Source organism: Pygoscelis adeliae, unplaced genomic scaffold (genome assembly GCF_000699105.1).
Source record: "Pygoscelis adeliae isolate BGI_AS28 unplaced genomic scaffold, ASM69910v1 Scaffold101, whole genome shotgun sequence".
Taxonomy (NCBI): domain Eukaryota; kingdom Metazoa; phylum Chordata; class Aves; order Sphenisciformes; family Spheniscidae; genus Pygoscelis; species Pygoscelis adeliae.
This window is the reverse complement of record NW_008824238.1, coordinates 5,596,775-5,613,868: the sequence shown is the minus strand read 5'-3', so window position 1 is coordinate 5,613,868 and position 17,094 is coordinate 5,596,775. Positions and strand designations below refer to the sequence as shown.

The 17,094-nt window shown below is 39.5% G+C and overlaps 1 protein-coding gene across 2 annotated transcripts in view; it reads right to left on the bottom strand.

Moving 5' to 3' along the window:
- Positions 1-17,094, bottom strand: part of STAU2 (staufen double-stranded RNA binding protein 2) — a 155,338-nt gene that overhangs the window by 63,075 nt on the left and 75,169 nt on the right. Inside the window, exon 12 of one of the 2 annotated variants that reach the window (XM_009335026.1) lies at positions 2,195-2,308. The exons of the other annotated variant lie outside the window; for it this stretch is intronic. Within the exon in view, the coding sequence (XP_009333301.1) occupies positions 2,195-2,308 (114 nt within the window). The remainder of the gene's footprint in view (positions 1-2,194; positions 2,309-17,094) is intronic. 2 annotated transcript variants of the gene reach the window in all.

The window sequence follows — 17,094 nt, the reverse complement described above, 5'->3', positions numbered from 1 at the left end:
AATAATGGTATCAAATAAATCTGCTGTGAGGGAAATTGTAGAAAAACAAGCAAAATCATACCAATTACACAGGAACAAGAAAGAAAAGGGGATTTTTTTTTTTAGTTAGTCCATTAAGAGATCTAATTTTGTCATTAATTAATTAATTCCAGTGCCTGACAAACAGTTGATGTGTTTTCTGTTTGCTAATGATTCAGTTTTCTCTGTTTATTTAGGTGATGGCAAATAATGCTTCAGTCCAGTCCTGCCACCCTCCTTATCAAACACAAGCAGTCAGTAGCACCTCTCTTCCCCTGAAAGTGGAATTCCTTTGATATTTAGGAAGGGGCTGAGCAGAAATTTGTGAATCCTGTCCAGTATGTGAATCTATTTTGTGACCCACTGGTTGGCACGTGGCTTTTAGAGGATTATTTTCTTTTGCTCTCAGCTCATATGAAATCTTTGCACAAGTGGTGTGGGTTCAGTATGCAATAATGACCCCATCATGCAACGACATAACATTTTTCTTTCCTTTTTAAGAACCCTGTGGAAAATTACATAACTAAAACCAATGATGAACATTTTTTAAACTTCAAATTGAAGCAAGATTAGGAAATTCTAGCTACATAATGGCCCAAGCACTTAATTCTACCCATTTGTGCACATGCTATGATACAATCTTTATGTAATTTTACGCGGTTTTTTTTTTTCCTCACAGAAGAGTGTCCTGTTCGGAGCACTGAATGGGTACACTTGGGATCAAAATAATGCTGCACATAATCTGGAATTTCCTAATTTCTAGGTGCTTGATTTTGCGGGCGCAGTAACACTTTTTCATTTAGATGTCTTAAATATATAATTATTCAGATGGCTTAAATGTGCTTTTTGCTTACAAAGTCTTTTTTCTGTTTACATATCATACTCTAGCCTAAATAAATGCTAAGACAAAGGCCAAGCTGGCTGGTAGCCCAGAATGTAGTTGTTACCAAATTGACAGGGACCACCTTAAATTCATTGAAATGTCTAAATATTGTATTTGAGTTATAACTAAATTTTAAAAGGCGATCTTTACTGAAAGAAAAACGGAGTGACTTTAGAACAGTGTAAACAAGTTGCTGGATGAAATGAGAATTGAATGGATTACGTCTGTCGAAGTATGTTCTGACTTACCACAGCTCTTCATTACTGTAAAGCACCAAACACTTGAGGACAGGAAGTATCCTCATGTTACCATGTAAATAACTAATGGGCTTAGGTTATGTTAACAACTAACTCAGAAACTTGCAATAAAAAACCCCCACCAACCAAAAATATGGCTAAGAGTGCCTGAGCCTTTTCCCCAGAAGTAACTAATTCTGATAATGCTTAAGGTGACTTTTCCTTTTTCCTTAGAGAATCTTACACAGAGTCTGATAAAATGTATGGTAAATGTGAACACAGTACAATTTAAAGATGGCTTGCGAAGGCAAAGAAAAATGGTACTTTTTCCAATCTACTGAAGATCTGAAAGGTGCAAGGTTTGGTTTAAAGTTTTCTTCTACTTGTTTTCTTTTTGCTTTTAAAACTCTTGGAGTATCGAAGTCTTGTCTTGCTTTTATACATAGCAGTGTTGGAGGACAAGAAGACTAGAATGGAAGTCCCCCTCAGTTCCCATCTGGAGCAGCAGGGTGATGAGTGATTAACACTGAGGTTTTTTTTTTTCTCCTGGCTTTTCGCCAGAAGCTTGAATTAAATGTTTTAAGAACAGCCAAACAAAATGGGAGTTTTTCACAGTCTGATTAAAAATCCCTTTCCCCTCTCAAATGCCAGTTTCTTGTGACAGATGATGGCTAGAGATGATGGCTTCATCCCTCTGCTTTTCCAGCTACCCATAATCTTCTAGTAAAAATAGGATAGACAAGACCTGATACATACATAAAATTAAGCAAAACCTTTGCAGAAACCGTACATCTGACTTTACAACCAAAGCAAGCTCTTCAGGCTTTCCTAATATGTCTTAAAAATATATAAAAGGCAACATAGTTTTGTCTCCTTTTTGGGTCACTCTCTAGATCTAATCAGGATTTTACTATGGCAAGATAGGCAAATCCCAGTGACAAGAACATGCCATACGAAAATCACAAGATGTGTCGAAATTTAAAATTTACTGATGCTGACATTCTGGCCTTACTAGATATTAAAAAAATTACAAGAGTGTGGGGTGAAGGTATTATACCTGGTCATGGCTGGCTTCAATGGAGCTTCCGATACCTTGGAAAGTCATCTGCACAGGAGACAGTGTCAAACAGGTCATACACTCTTTGCCATTTTGTCTATCACTGTAGTGTACCTATAACAGAATAACATACGTAATCTGCTAAACACCAGGTTTGTACAAGGGAGTCATGCTAAAATACTGTCCCTTTTCAACAAGTTTGTAAGAAGAATTCCAAACATTTACATTGAATTCATCTTTAATATAAAACAAGGAGTGGGTAAAATATTCTAGGTAGTCACATACTGAACTGGGGCCAAATTTTCTGTGATATGTCTGTTGGATAGTTTTTAAAATGCTGTCTTCTTCACTTTCTGAGACCTTTGAGACTGAATTTAAGATATATCTATCCAATTATAAGAATCTAGTTTCAAGTTATAGTTTCCAGCCTAGATGTCGTTTTTAACAGCATTTTGTAGCTTAAGTTATAAAACGTCCATGTAAATCACTATAGCTCAAAAAATTTGGCAATAATATTTTTAATTTTTCGATGTAATGCCATTTCTACTAAAACCCACTAGCTTTTTTGACATGGCTACGTAATGTTGTATATTGAATCTGATTTTGTAATTAAATCAAAATGACAGACAAAATGGAGAAGAATTCACATTCTTCTCGAGATGTCTAGGCTATCCTTCTCTAAGAGTAACTCATTCCCTACTGATGTCAAGGAGTGCATGTTGAACCTGAATCTTGCATGAAATACAGGGAAAGATAGTGCTCCTACTTGAATTATTCTCATCTTCAAGTTCCCTTCAGGTAGTTCTTAAATCCCCTAAAGAAAGGATGGATTTTAATATGCTGAGACAAAATTAAGTTAAATGTTGCCAGTGTTCCATTATTAAGAACAGGTTGCCACTCATGCTGAATTGTTGAAATATTACAGTTCTCTGCGTAGCTCCTGGCTTCTAGACAGGCAGATCAAGCACTTTGTTCTACAGGAGAGGTGGAATTTAGTTTATGGTGGTAATTTACATTGGCTATGTGACCCCTGTCAGAAATGGAAAGAGAGATCAGCTCTGCTGGAGACAGACCTTTTATGTTAGGATCTATTTACAGCTGTATGGCTCTCAGGCAAAAGTTACATGATAAAGCCTCATCTTGACATTTAGGCTACAAAATTAAACTTTATTATTTCTGAAGACAACTAGGAACCATATTAGAGTTATTCCTGTGGAAATGATTTAGTGATGTATACGATACTTAATTGTACACCGTGCAAATTAAATCCCCTGCGCCTAACTCTTCTTTGCCACAGGTGCAAATTGGGAATACCTCAGCTGAAGCAAAAACAGCGCAAAACTGGCCTAGTGAGAGGAAAACCAAGTCGGTGCTATATTTCAGAATTACTTTACTGACAACACATCAAAACAGTTTTGCTGTGGCCAAAAGTAAGATACAGAACACAAAATTCTTTGTACTGTGTATAGAAATATTGATTTCACTCAGCCTTTCTTAAAGCTTTCTGGATTATCCGTGTCTCTCTTCCTCTCTCAACCCCCACAATATGTGCCTACTAAATTGCTTGTGGCTCTCTGCCAGAAAAGCCATACTACTTACTTAGAAACCACAAGAGGCCCCTTCGCATATACAATGGTTTAACTTTGATTAATCGACAGAGGTATGAAATTTGGCTTGCAAATATAAACTGAAGTTCTTTAAATGTCAGGGACTACTGTTATGACAAGGACTTATCAAGCTTCCACAACTGCGGTATCTTGTCGCAAGCTAGATATTCTGCTGAGTACGTGTTGTGGGAATGCGATGTGGAGAAATGGGGCAGAACAGCTCAAGAGGATGACTCTGTACTGCAAATATGACAAGGCAAAAGGGGCAAAATCTGGTGACCGAGAAAAGTATGTGTCTTAGAGCACATCTAGAGAAATGGAAAAATGGCACTTTCTGAACTGCATAGCATGTTTGTAGGCTTATTTTTAATGAGAATAGTATGAATAATGTTACACTTCACTAATGTCCACTGGAATAAAGCAAGGTTAACAAGCTGAAAGAACAGGAGATATCCAGAGGAAAAATTATTATTAGTATTACATGACACTATTATCTGTAGTAGCAGATTTGATCCACGCCCCCTTTAGAGTCTCACATTGAAATTGCAATAAATTCAAAATTTTGGTATCTTTTTAGGCTTAACATTCCCAAAGGAATTTCGTGATGCACTTTTGGCCTCATCTGAATGTACCAAGGCCATTACTTTGTAATTTCTTAGACAACAGTCCTCTAATTATCTCTTGCCCTGTTGAAGCTCTTCAGCTGAACCAAAATAAACACTTTCTATGTTAATGATATGAATAGTGATATAAAAACCAGAAGACTGGACTTTGAATGGGGGACAGAATAAAACTTTGTCCTTTCATCAAATCTCTCTAGCCTACAGATTTGTGCAGTCAGCAGAAACATTCAGATTTCTTCTACATTTGGCATGCATATGTGCAATTTCCCAGTAATTCTGTTTTGTTATTTATCAGCCCAGCTGCTACATTCTCAAACTCTCTATTTTATTCCTTTCTTCTTCAAATTTGATCTGTGATCCAAAGTTTGGGGTTTTTTTTGTCAACCAAGAGTGCTAGGTATTTACCTATTTGAGCAGAATGTCCAAAATAGGCACTCAGAGAGAAATGGTAGTAGTTGAATAGTCATCAAACAGTCTGAATAGCAGCAGATGCTTCTAGGTTTTCGGCCAGCAGCATGTTGCAAATATTTCAGTTTTTATGTCCATGCTATTATGACTAAGCATGAGGGAAACCTGAATGTCTAGAAAACTGGTTTAAGAATATTGTTATCATATAAGGCAGGGGAACATGAAGGCACAGCAAATACTTGATTCAGCATCTGCGACTGAGGAGTGGCGACTGAAGGCTGGCCAAGTGCTCCAACGGTGATTATGTGGCCATTATTGAGATTCACGACGACAATAATACTTTTATAAGTTCCTCAGTGCCTTAAGAGTCAAAAGTGCTTAACTACAGCTCATCTTGGCAATAACTCCGTTAGGCAGGTAAGGACACTTTGTGGACAGACGTTAAATGACTCACCCAAATTCACTCGGCACTGGCAGGAGTAAATGGCAGCGCTGGGACTATAACCCATCATTAAGGCCTCTGGCCTAACCACAATTTGTCATTTTCCTTTTCCATATATTATGGAGGTAAAAATAAGAGAGTTATGAAAATAATTTCTATCTATGTCCAGACCTAATTTTCAGGCTTCAATTTTTTGTAATTAAGGGACACTCACAAATTAGCTCCATGCATTTTAAGGATTAAACAGCAATGAAATTTCACTCATTAAAATTCAGAATGTTTTATTTGGATAACATATAAGCAGAGATTTTATAGAACAGCATTAGGATCTGGTTAGAAAATAATGGCCAGCATACTGATGTCTGTCGCAAGGGTTGTCCAAGTTTCTGAGTAAAATGCAAGACTCCAGCCTCAGACTACTACGAGCGACGTACACGTAATTCTCCTCCAAGGTACGTCTACACAGCACAAAGCAGTGCCACAGCAAGAAGATCCTGGCAGTAACTCTAAATGAGCCTGCTCGTTTATTGGAAAAAGCATACAGCCCTGCTAGCTTTCCTCCTGGGTAACTACGCACGTGGAGTACCTGAGATAAATCATGTACGACCAGCTCAGGAATCCCAAACACAGCACTCCGTTGCTCTGTGCGGGCAGGGAGCAAAACCTCTGTGTGTAAAATGCAAAGTGCATCCCAGGCACCAAAATAATGAAATAAATTCTAGAAGTAATTTTTTCCACAAGCACATGCCATGGATTTACTCATACATGTATGCTTTCGTGTTCGATATTCTCAGGAGATGCAACTGTATATCCTTTTCACAGATTGCTTCAGTCAGGAACAAGCTGTATGGAATGAGTATGTATGGAGGGGTACTACTAACTGGCATATGTATATAGAAATGTATGCGAAGGTCTGAAACCATTTGACAACTATGTTGAAATTTGGCCCTTGTTTTTAATATTTTAAATTACTGAAGAGATGCAAATATTTTGATGGACATTTATAGCTTCACATAAAGGAAGATATGAATGTTTACAATGTTACAACTGAATGTGGAATGGCATAGCCAAAATTCTCAACCTTCTATGTTATTTTATAAAGGAAAAACTAAATTACACTGTATAAAAATGCATAAGAAATTACAGTTAAGGTAACTTCTATCATAATGCCGCTTCTATCATAAAGCAGGAAATTTCCCATTTCTTTCATATTTATACAAACACCTCTCTTGAATCTAGCTTTACTCTAATACCCTTCGCTATGTTCCGGTAGAAACTGTAAAAATATTGCAGGATTTGTCTTGCAATAAGCCAGACACTGGATCAATACGCAATTTCAGACAACGGCCATAGTCAATCTGCATAAAGTAGTCTGTAAATACAATGACGTCCCTAACTTCAAGCACGGGGTAGTCTCCTGGACTTCAGTGGGCGCTTCTGCATTTGAACACCCGTCCTGTCCTTTTGGAAGGACAAGGACTATGGTTTACTGATTCACAGCTGAGGAAGGTGGGAGACCTGTTATATTACTACATAGTAGTTAAGTTTAACTATAATATACTAAACTACTGTTAGAAACGAGCTAACTGTGCATTAGGAGACTGAGGGGAACAAAAATAAAGGCTACTATTTTCACACACTGCTGCTTAGATGTTCACAGTTTGAAACGCAACTTCTGTCTGGCCAAACACTTTCTTTCTTGAACATTTATTAACTTAAAAAAATAATATGAATTAGCAAAAGAAAGAAGTCATCTGTGACATTGGAGTTCATGTTTCCAAACCAAAAACTACTCTGAGTCAAAGCATCAGCAGGAGTCTTAGAATGCTAGACAGAAATAAACTAGGTAATAAAATGCCATTATGTTCAGCGATGCACAAATCTTCTGGATTGACAAGCCTGGACTATTTTGTTAGAACAAAGGATGGTATTCCTCTAAATCTGCCCCTTAAAGGGAAAGCACCCAATTTAGTCCTGAATTTACAGAATAATTTCCAAGATTTTACATAGGTTGCTCTGGATTTACAGCGACAAGCAAACCAGAATGGGCTCAAAAATCAGATGTTAAAATAGTAATTTTGACTTGGACAAGAGTCTCATGAAATATTTTTCTTCCTTTAGCTTCCTGGTGAAATGCTTCTCTTTTCCTTATTGGTCTTTTATCTTCCTCTTTCTGTTGCTCATCTACTGCTAGTCATGTCATCTACTAAAAAAATATTAAACAATCCTGTTTGTTTGAGCTCAAACTCTGTTTCATGCATATTCATTGGTGAAGAAATACCCCTGGTGTGAAAATACATTAAATATACTTGCTCATTTCAACCATTTTCTCAAAGGCAATGTTAGGAGCTTTCACAGTATAGTATTCTAGTACTTAAAAGCGTGAATCCTTGTATTATCCATAGAGCTTTCCTAACAAATAATAGATCAGTCTCTTCAGACATGGAGCAGCATGAGAGAGATTCCAAATACCACTTTGAATTCTTACTACCTGCTTTACAATGCCATATATTTTATTTGTGAGAGTAGAACAGGAGTAGAGTAAAAACAGAAAAATAAAATTGGGAAAAAAATCCCCTTGTATGAACGAAGTCTTTTATGAAAAGTTGAAGCATAGGTACAAAATCCAAGACCAAGATGAAAAAAATTGTCCCAGATGAAAAAATAAGATATACAATAAAAAAAAAATTTAAAAATCAGAAAAAAAGCGTTGAATCAAACTGTTTCCTGCAATGCTGGAGTTCCTTGATGTAGTGCGATTACTAAATATAGTATTTTACTAATCTCAGCAGGGAGCTGGCTAACTGCATGCCCGTCAGATGTTCTTAATGGTCACCCCCTGTGGAACAAATCTAAGGAGTACATGAAAAACACCCACATTTAAAAAAGCCCCCTTGCTAGATCATTAAGGAAAGATAAAGGCCTGTACATTCGGATGTGATATATAACACAATCATTGTGTCAAGAAAACATATGTTTGATTAGCGCGCCTCAGGTTCATTAATCGCTGTGTCTGCTTCACAGCAGTGGGCAAAGTTTCCACCGTAGCTACTGCACGGAAGGGTAAAGACACTCGATAGCTTAAAGACTGACAGTTCAGCAGTAAATCTTGAGCTATTCCAACATGCTCGTCTCTTACAGAGTTTGAATAGCAGCTGTATCGTAGTCTTAAATCTTCATTAAAATACAGTCCTAGGGTTTAGACTAAGAAATAAGTCATTACTGTACCGTAAATAGGTAACAACAAGCAGACTAAAGGCATTGCCACAGGTTACTGCAGTAGTATTTTATGTTCCTGACTATAGCAAGGCAGACACTTGACATCTATAAAAACATGTGAAATACAAATAAGAGCGAAAAGACTTACTTGATGCAGTTCCCAAAGAGAATATATAAAATATCTGCTAAACGCAAAATAAGTTTATCATCTGAGCCAAAGAAGCTTGTACGTCTTTTTTCAACTTATGTTGAAGAGTACCATTCTACCCTGTTCACTTCCTCTATTCTATAACTAAGATATGTATTATTTTGTAGACATAGTAGAGAGTAGTGTAACTACAGTGATCTAAAACACTGAATACAATCTGCCCCCCCAAAAATGAATATGAAAAACATGATAAAAAATAATAAATTATTCAGAAATTAAAACACTGCAAAGCACTACAAAATAACATAAGTTATACCTGACGTGGTTTTTGCAGAAACAATGTGTCTGCCTCTGATCCATTCACCCATAATTATTCACGTAAATACTGTAATTTCAGGGAGAGGAGTTGAAATTAATTTTATAATTCACAGTCAAAGGAAATATGAAAAACTGGCAAACCTGGGATCTCTTGTTTTCATCACATGGCCTAAAAAAAGGAGGGAGGTGAGGGAGTTTGTGTTCTGCTAATAAAGTACACAGAGGACGAGCATGGTATGGAGCATTTGTGGAGGAGCCTGTGTCTCGGGTATCATCCTGAACGACTGACAGTGAAATTGTGAGTATAAAACCGGCTGCCCGAGTTTCCTGAAAAGTCTGATGCTGATACAGACACTGGTTTTGTGCACTAACCTAGATATAGGGCAGTATGCAGAAAGAACCACCCTTCTTTAATTAAAACAAGGAACAAACATTTCGCTTCTGAAAATTATCCTGCTTCATTGTGCTCCCAATTCTGAACGAGCCTGAAGGAGACGACAGCCAAGAAAACCTCTGAAAGCCTCGGCTTCAAGTCACAGCGAGAGGAATAAACTGTAACTCGCCTCTTTTCTCCTTCTTCACCTTTTCTTGTTGCTTCTCTTTTAAAGGGTTTTTGCTTGAGAGCTGAGTTCCCATATTATAATTAAAGCTAAACCCCAGTCTGCTACGAATTCACCATCACACCTTCACATTTTTGCCAGCTGAAACTTCCAGTCTTTCAAAGTTTTGGCTGTATTCCAAGCCAAGGTCCGTAGCTAAGTTATCAAGTCATGTTAGGATTTACTTAGAAAGATTTTGGCAGGGAACATGCCCGGTGCGTTTAGTGCTGGCTGCAGTATTTTGAGAGATCCTGACAGATTTTAAACTTTCTCATACATAAACCCCCCAAATTCTAAAACTGGTTATGAAAATATAATTCACATTATTTCCATCGACCAAGTTACGTGCAGGGATATGTGGGAGGATTTTAATGGTTATTTGCAAGATGCCAAGGAGAAAAGCTAAAATGTTACTAAGGTGACCTCCCACACCCCACCTGGGGACCCACGCAACGCCATTAGCCAGTTATTCTCCATTTACCTTCTTTCCTTTTAGAAACGGAAATGAAAAAGAAGCACCTGGCTGTTTCTGGAGGCAAGAAGAGCAAAACTTCAGCAGCACTTGAATAAAGGGCTTTCTTCCTTGTAAGAGGGAGAGAGGTAACAATGGCCAGAATAGAAGAAAGCTAGTTTAGATAGATTTCTGGCCAGAAGCAAGGTAGTTGGAGACCTCATGTCAGAAAATTTACTGCCCCTTGTAGCTAGATTTGCATTTGTTTTCCTAATTCTGCGTGCTCTTAAATTAATCCAGAAACATTCTTCCTGCAGCAAATATTACCTCCTGCAGTATGCTCTGTGGATGAATATGCTAGGTTTCCAAACTCAAATATCTTTCCTTGTAGAAGCTGATATGAGAATGATTCTTATGGTTATTTTTTTGCAGAATGACTGCCACTATTTTAACTTCCTTTGAGGTGATAAATAGGGTAATATGGACTAGATGGTCTACAGTCAGCAGAAACAGTTCTGAAATAAATGGAAACTAATAAAACCACTTCTTGTAGATCTACTCTGGGTCCCTGCCATCAACTGTGGTACTGCCTACCTTCTCTCTCAAGTTAGTTGATTAAAAAACCCTATAAAACAGAACACAATGAAGTCCAGGTGCTTTGATTTTTACATGAAGCTCTCTCAAGAACAATTCTTGCTATCAGCTTGTTCTGTTTTATCTCTCCCTCTATTTCACATTCCCAATATGTTTTCTTACTTTTGGCTAGTCATGTATAAATTAGGATTTGGAGACCTTGAAGCCCTTACCTACCTAACATAGCTATTTGATTTCAAGTTGATTTTCAGTGTAGTCGGACACCTGCAAGTTTCTGAGAGCCAAGCAAGGACTCTCAGTTAACAGGTTGCCTGGTGTTGTGCAAATCACAGATGCCACTAAAATTATCAATAAAATCCTGACCGACCCACTGCCTTGCTTGGAGGAAACTTCTTTCCCTGTTAATCTGTATTACCTTTACAACAAAAATAGCAGCTGTCCTGAATAAATGGGGAAGTTTTGTAGCAAATAACCTAATAAAAAAGTGTAAGTTTTCTTCAGAGCACTAAGATGGTAAATTCACATGGATCAAAGGAGTCCTCCTATTTCCTGACTTCTGCCCAGTGGTACACAACTGTAAAGATGCCAGTGAAGTGTAGAAAGCTGTACTGGTTTTGGCTGGGATGGAGCTAATTTTCTTCCCAGCAGCTTGTATGGTGCTATGTTTTGGATTTTTGATCAAAACAGTGTTGTTAGCAGTGCTTACACAGAGTCAAGGCCTTTTCTGCTTCTCACACCACCCCACCAGCGAGCAGGCTGGGGGTAGGCAAGAAGTTGGGAGGGGACACAGCTGGGACAGCTGACCCAAACTAACCAGAGATATCCCACACCATATGCTCAGCGATAAAAGCTGGGGGAAGATGGAGGAGGGGAGAGGTTTGGAGTTACGGCGTTTGTCTTCCCAAGTAACCGTTACGTGTGATGGAGCCCTATTAAACTGTCTTTATCTCAACCCACGAGTTTTCTCACTTTTACCCTTCCTGTTTTCTCCCCCATCCCACTGGGCAGGGTGAGCGAGCGGCTGGGTAGGGCTGAGCTGCCTGCCGGGGTTAACCCGTAACAGTCCTTTCTGGCACCTGATGTGGGATATGAGGGGTTCAAGATAACGACACATTTGATCAGAGTATGCTAGACCAAATTTATAGCTGTTTAGCTACTAATTGGCAGGCTCCTATGCTCGCCATGGGGCTTGCTCGCTTTGCTGTATATTAGTCTAGTACTTGTTAGTGGCTGCTTTTTGCTTCTGATGTTTCCTGTACTCCTTATCACCCTATTCTGCTCTGCCTGGGAACATACTGATAACAGCAATGGGCTGGCAAATGGCCAGGGCACTGCTGCTGCTCCTGTGTTGCTGTACTGGGCAGGCTGGAACTCAAGTCCAGGAGACTGTGACTGTGGGTAAGTCCATGCTGGAGCAGACACATCCGGAAGCATATGTGGCCGTGGAGTAGTCCACACCAGAGCAGGTACACCCCGAAGGAACTGTGGCCCATGGGTAAGGTCACACTGGAGCAGGTACTCCCCTGTGGATAAGCCCATGCTGGTGAAGGGGCAAGGGGAGGAGTTCATTGTAATATTAAACCCTGTGGCCTGGTCCAAAGGGACAAGGAGAGGAGATTGTAATGGATATACCTCTTAATTGTTGTAACCCATGATTTGAGTTTTTACAGGAAGTATTATAAGCAGGAACCACCTAAACCAATGGAGGACAAGTCTGACAAGAAGTGCAGCAGTGACCCAACCTGAGCTGACTTTGGTGCCAAATAACTCCACAAAACACACCACCTCTCCTGTCCTGAGCAACTACCATAACAGATGGAGCCCAACTCATGGACTAAATGAACTCAGTGGACATTTGTGGACTTCTTAAAGGGGTGGCCCAGAGCCTAAGGGAATGATATCTGTGTATATATCAAAGGACAGCAAGGGCGGGGTGGGTAATGAGGATCTATTGGATAGTGTGGGACCTGAGCATGATGCAAATGCTACGGAATAAGAGGTGGAGAATATACACTGGTTTTGGCTGGGATGGAGTTAATTTTCTTCAGAGCAGCTTGTGTGGTGCTATGTTTTGGATTTATGACCAAAACAGCATTGTTAGCACACCCATGTTTTAGCTATTGCTGAGCAGTGCTTACACAGCATCAAGACCTTTTCTGCTTCTCACGCTGCCCCACCAGCAAGCAGGCTGGGGGTGGGCAAGAAGTTGGGAGGGGACACAGCTGGGACAGCTGACCCCAGCTGACCACAGGGATATTCCATACCATACGGCGTCATGCTCAGCAATAAAAGCTGGGGAAAAGAAGGAGGAAGGGAGTACATTCAGAGTTATCGTGTCTGTCTTCCCAAGTAACTGTTACGCGTGATGAAGCCCTGCTTTCCTGGAGGTGGCTGAACACCTGCCTGCCGATGGGAAGCAGTGAATGAATCCCTTATTTTGTTTTGCTTGCACATGCAGCTTTTGTCTTTATCTCAACCCATGAGTTTTCTCACTCTTGCCCTTCTGATTCCTTCCCTCATCCCACTAGGGGGGAGTGACGGAGCAGCTGTGTGGGGCTTAAGCTGCCCACCGGGGTTAACCCACAACAAAAGTCCGTAGTAATTTGAACATCAGGCAACAGTTTGGTAATCGGTGAAAGTACAAACTTCACATTAGAAAAAAAAAAGTATCCAGAAGAGACAGAAACTGAGATAATGAGGACTTTGTCAACCATTTCTACAGGTATTTATACTCCCTGTGGGTAAGAGACAAACATTGCTGTTGAGATTATTGTACTGGCCACTGAGCATGGCACAGTACGAACACACAGGAAGGTAATACCTTTCTGCAAAAGGCCAGATTTCAATACTTTCAGTGACGACAGAGCACAACATCATTCCACATATCATTTTACAGAAACCGATGTGACCAATGAGCAGGTACAGTGCTAGTGAACTTGACTACAACCCGAGGCACCAGGACAGGAACCAAAAGCCCAATTCCACAGCTTGTTTTGCAGAAGCAGGTATTGATAATACATGGCAACACAGTCACTCGAGCTATTTCAAGGGGTTTCATGAATACTTATTTTTAAATATAAATTCCCACTGCCCTTTGAGTGTCAACATTAAGGTGAATCGGCCGATCACAGTTCCCTCTGGGCCAGACTGTACACCACTGTTTTAGAACAATTTCACTAATATTTGCAACCTGATCAATCCTGCTGGGAAAGAAGTCTCCAATGCCTTGAGGTGTGTGGGGGGGTCTAGATGCACAGTTATATTCAAAGAATTATAGGGGGCTTTGACCCCAAATGTGAATGAAGCAATATTTGCTTTAACAGCCTTATTTCAAAAGTATTCTTTAACATTATTCAACAAACATTTTCATTTTTTAATATCCTAATTTTTCCTGATTTTTGGAGATAAGATCTTCTTCAAAGAAGCATTTATACAAAAAAAGTTTGCTGACATAGCCTTCAAATCTGTTTTACATTAATGATGCCAGGAATCCTGATTTTATAATTCCAAAAGCTTCCTTGAATTATTGTTTGGTTTTTCTGATTTGAATGAGTGGTGAGACTTTTGTACTCCCCAGAACTAGCCCACTTGCTGGGATTCCAGTCCCAAGCTGACAGTGGTCACAAACCTTTCTGCAACCAACATGTTCAAGGACAGAACAGTATCATCTGGGTTTACATTCTAGTTTTTAGCACTTGCTACACTCTCCCTCATTGGCTTTAGCTGGAGACTTGCTAAAACATACCTTTTGATCCATTCACCTGCAGGGAATTTTGAAAATACACTCTCTCTGACAACTAACACTATAATTACAACTATATTCATTATAATAGATTCAGTACATAGAACCCTTCCCCCCAAAACACAGTAAAATTTTTCTTTGGTTCTTTGGTTTTTTTCCTGCTCAAAAGCAATTTGGGGGAATCTGAGGAAAATCACATCAGCCATTCATGACTCGTAAGAGATGGTTTGGGTTTTGTCCAGTTTACCACAGCTCAGCTCCATTTCACCCCTAAATAAATGATCACTTGAACACAGTCACCACAAAACGATTAAACTTCTAACTACATCTTTTGTAGTGTAGGCTCAGTAGATAACTACTGAGGAAGAGTGGAGGGGAATGACGTAGTGGGGGGCCACTTTACACAAAGCATTGAGTCACGAGAAAGGCTGAAAGAAGCAAAGAGAAGTTGCTGCTTTCTATCCTAAGAAAGGAATGGAAATGAAAACAACAACAAAAAAATGAAGATCGTCTGTTGTAAAAACTGAGACAGGACATTTGGGATGGGAAGGTAGTCTATAGTCCATCAGAGACCCAGAGACAGGAAATGCCCACTGATTTTCTGCGAAACCACAGAAACTTCATTTTAACGTGCTGCTTCAAAGCCCTCTATTGAAGCTTTCACCTCCATCACAGCATTCTTGTTAGTCTGTTTTCATTTCTTCCCATCGGCCTCCTCAGCAGGGAGATTCTGCTGAGCATGAGATGCGATACTGAGCATTTCTCAGAATGCTTTCACCTTAGTTCTACTCACCAGAACAATAAAAAAAGTCTCATAATTTCCTTTACTGTAGCTATTTGAATCTGGAGTCAATGGGAAATGCTTGGGGTTTTTCTCCTGCTTGTTTTTGTCTCTAACCTTGCAATCCGTACCAATGAATTCTTGCAATTTTCAAAGCTAATTCAGAGATTTGTGTTCTGCAAGAGCTCAAAAGACTGGTAAATGTCTTGCTGTAGCCGCCTTCTCCTTCTTATTTATCATGGCTTTTTTTGTGAATGCGACAAGTTTATGGAAAATTTTGAAGTGCAGTCCTGTTGCCCAAATCCATAACTGGTGTGTCACTCTGTTGCCTTCAGAGATACAACAATTTGTACAAGTAAACGATCCGGCCTTAGTTTTCCAGTCCTAACTTATACTGAAGATCATCGAAAAGAAATACCCTGGTGTGCTGGCAAAGACCGATGAAACTTCAATCAAAAAAAAGTCCTGCTTGCTGTGGGAAGAGATAAAGATAGACAGAAAAGGGATAAGATGTTGCTTTTACTGAGGTAAAAAGCAGCTTCAGAGGTAAGAAAGAAGAAGGGAAATAGCTAATGTCAAGAGTCCCAGGGAGCTCTTGCAAATTAGGTATGAATATTTCACTGGGTCATGTAATGAACAAGAACTAACGAAAGGAAAGCTGCTTCCACCTAGTGAAGTCCAATGAATTTTAATTTAACTAAGTAAGCAACATTTCTTAATTGTGAACTGCTTTGGAAAAGAACTTCTGAATTGAAATTGTTTTTTTGAAAAATTGAAAATTTGAAAAATTGAAATTGATTTCAGCCATCATCAATGAGTTGGCATACTTGGACAGAAAATGTTAATGAAGGAAGATAAAGGCAACTGCATCAAATTTCAAGATGCAAAATTTGTGATGATAATTTATATTTCAATTATTTTCTTCAGGCTTAACCCTGAATCCCCCACTACTCACTTCGTATTAAAAATTTCCACTGAACTCAAATCCGATTTTCATGACTGTGTCTAGGAGATTTGCTGGAGAAAGGGTTTCAGGCCCAAACTCTTCATCATTAAAAAGACCAAGAACTCTTTAACTATCATGAATACTGTCAACAAGTTCTGACAGCGAATTTAATATTGGTCAAAGAGAAAGAGATCTCAGGTGAAAGCAGGGTTGGGATTCACAAACCTTCGCAAACTCAGGCGGGACGGATGCAAAGGTCACCCACCGTCCTTCACTTGGGAAGCCAGGCGTCAGTTCTGTGGTGCTGCACGTGTTAGCAGCCACAGCTAAATCCGAGAGAGACCAGGCAACGGTCACAGCATGGCCTAAGCTACAACCAGACTTGGCGTAGTATGTGAAACAGTCATCGAAGAAGCCAGACTTGCCCCTTTTTGCTCTCCCTGTCGGTGACTACATCCTTCAGCGAAAGCGGTGAGCAGACACCAAGGGAAGTACCATTATCAATCATACCAGAATGACAACCCACAGCACGTGAGGACATGTCTGCATCAGACCACACAGTACAGGGCAGAAGTCTCAAAGGTGTGACTGACTTCAGGCAATGAGCTCACAGCGTGGGGCAATAGCCCAAATTTGCAAAACACTACGTAGGGTGCCCAGGCTTACAAGCGAACTGGAAGCCAGGTACCTAATCCGCACAGGTGTTTATGAAAATCCCAAGAAGCATCTACCTTTTTAGACGATCTTACACCTCTAAAGGACTTCCTATTAGCACCCATAGTGTCTGTGACAATTTTGAAAATGGTATTTAGGTGCTTTTTAAAGTTTGACCTGCTCCAAGAAATTTGCAATTACATACAAATCAGACCAAAACTATAGCTCTTTCCTTGAAATTCACCGAGGGTTGAATTTCCCTGAAATTTTCCTCACGTACCTCAGTAGTGAGATCCAAGCACTCCTAGACTGATTTCCAAATCCAACCTCCAACAAAGCAAAACGAGCGTTTGTTTTGTTTAAAGCCA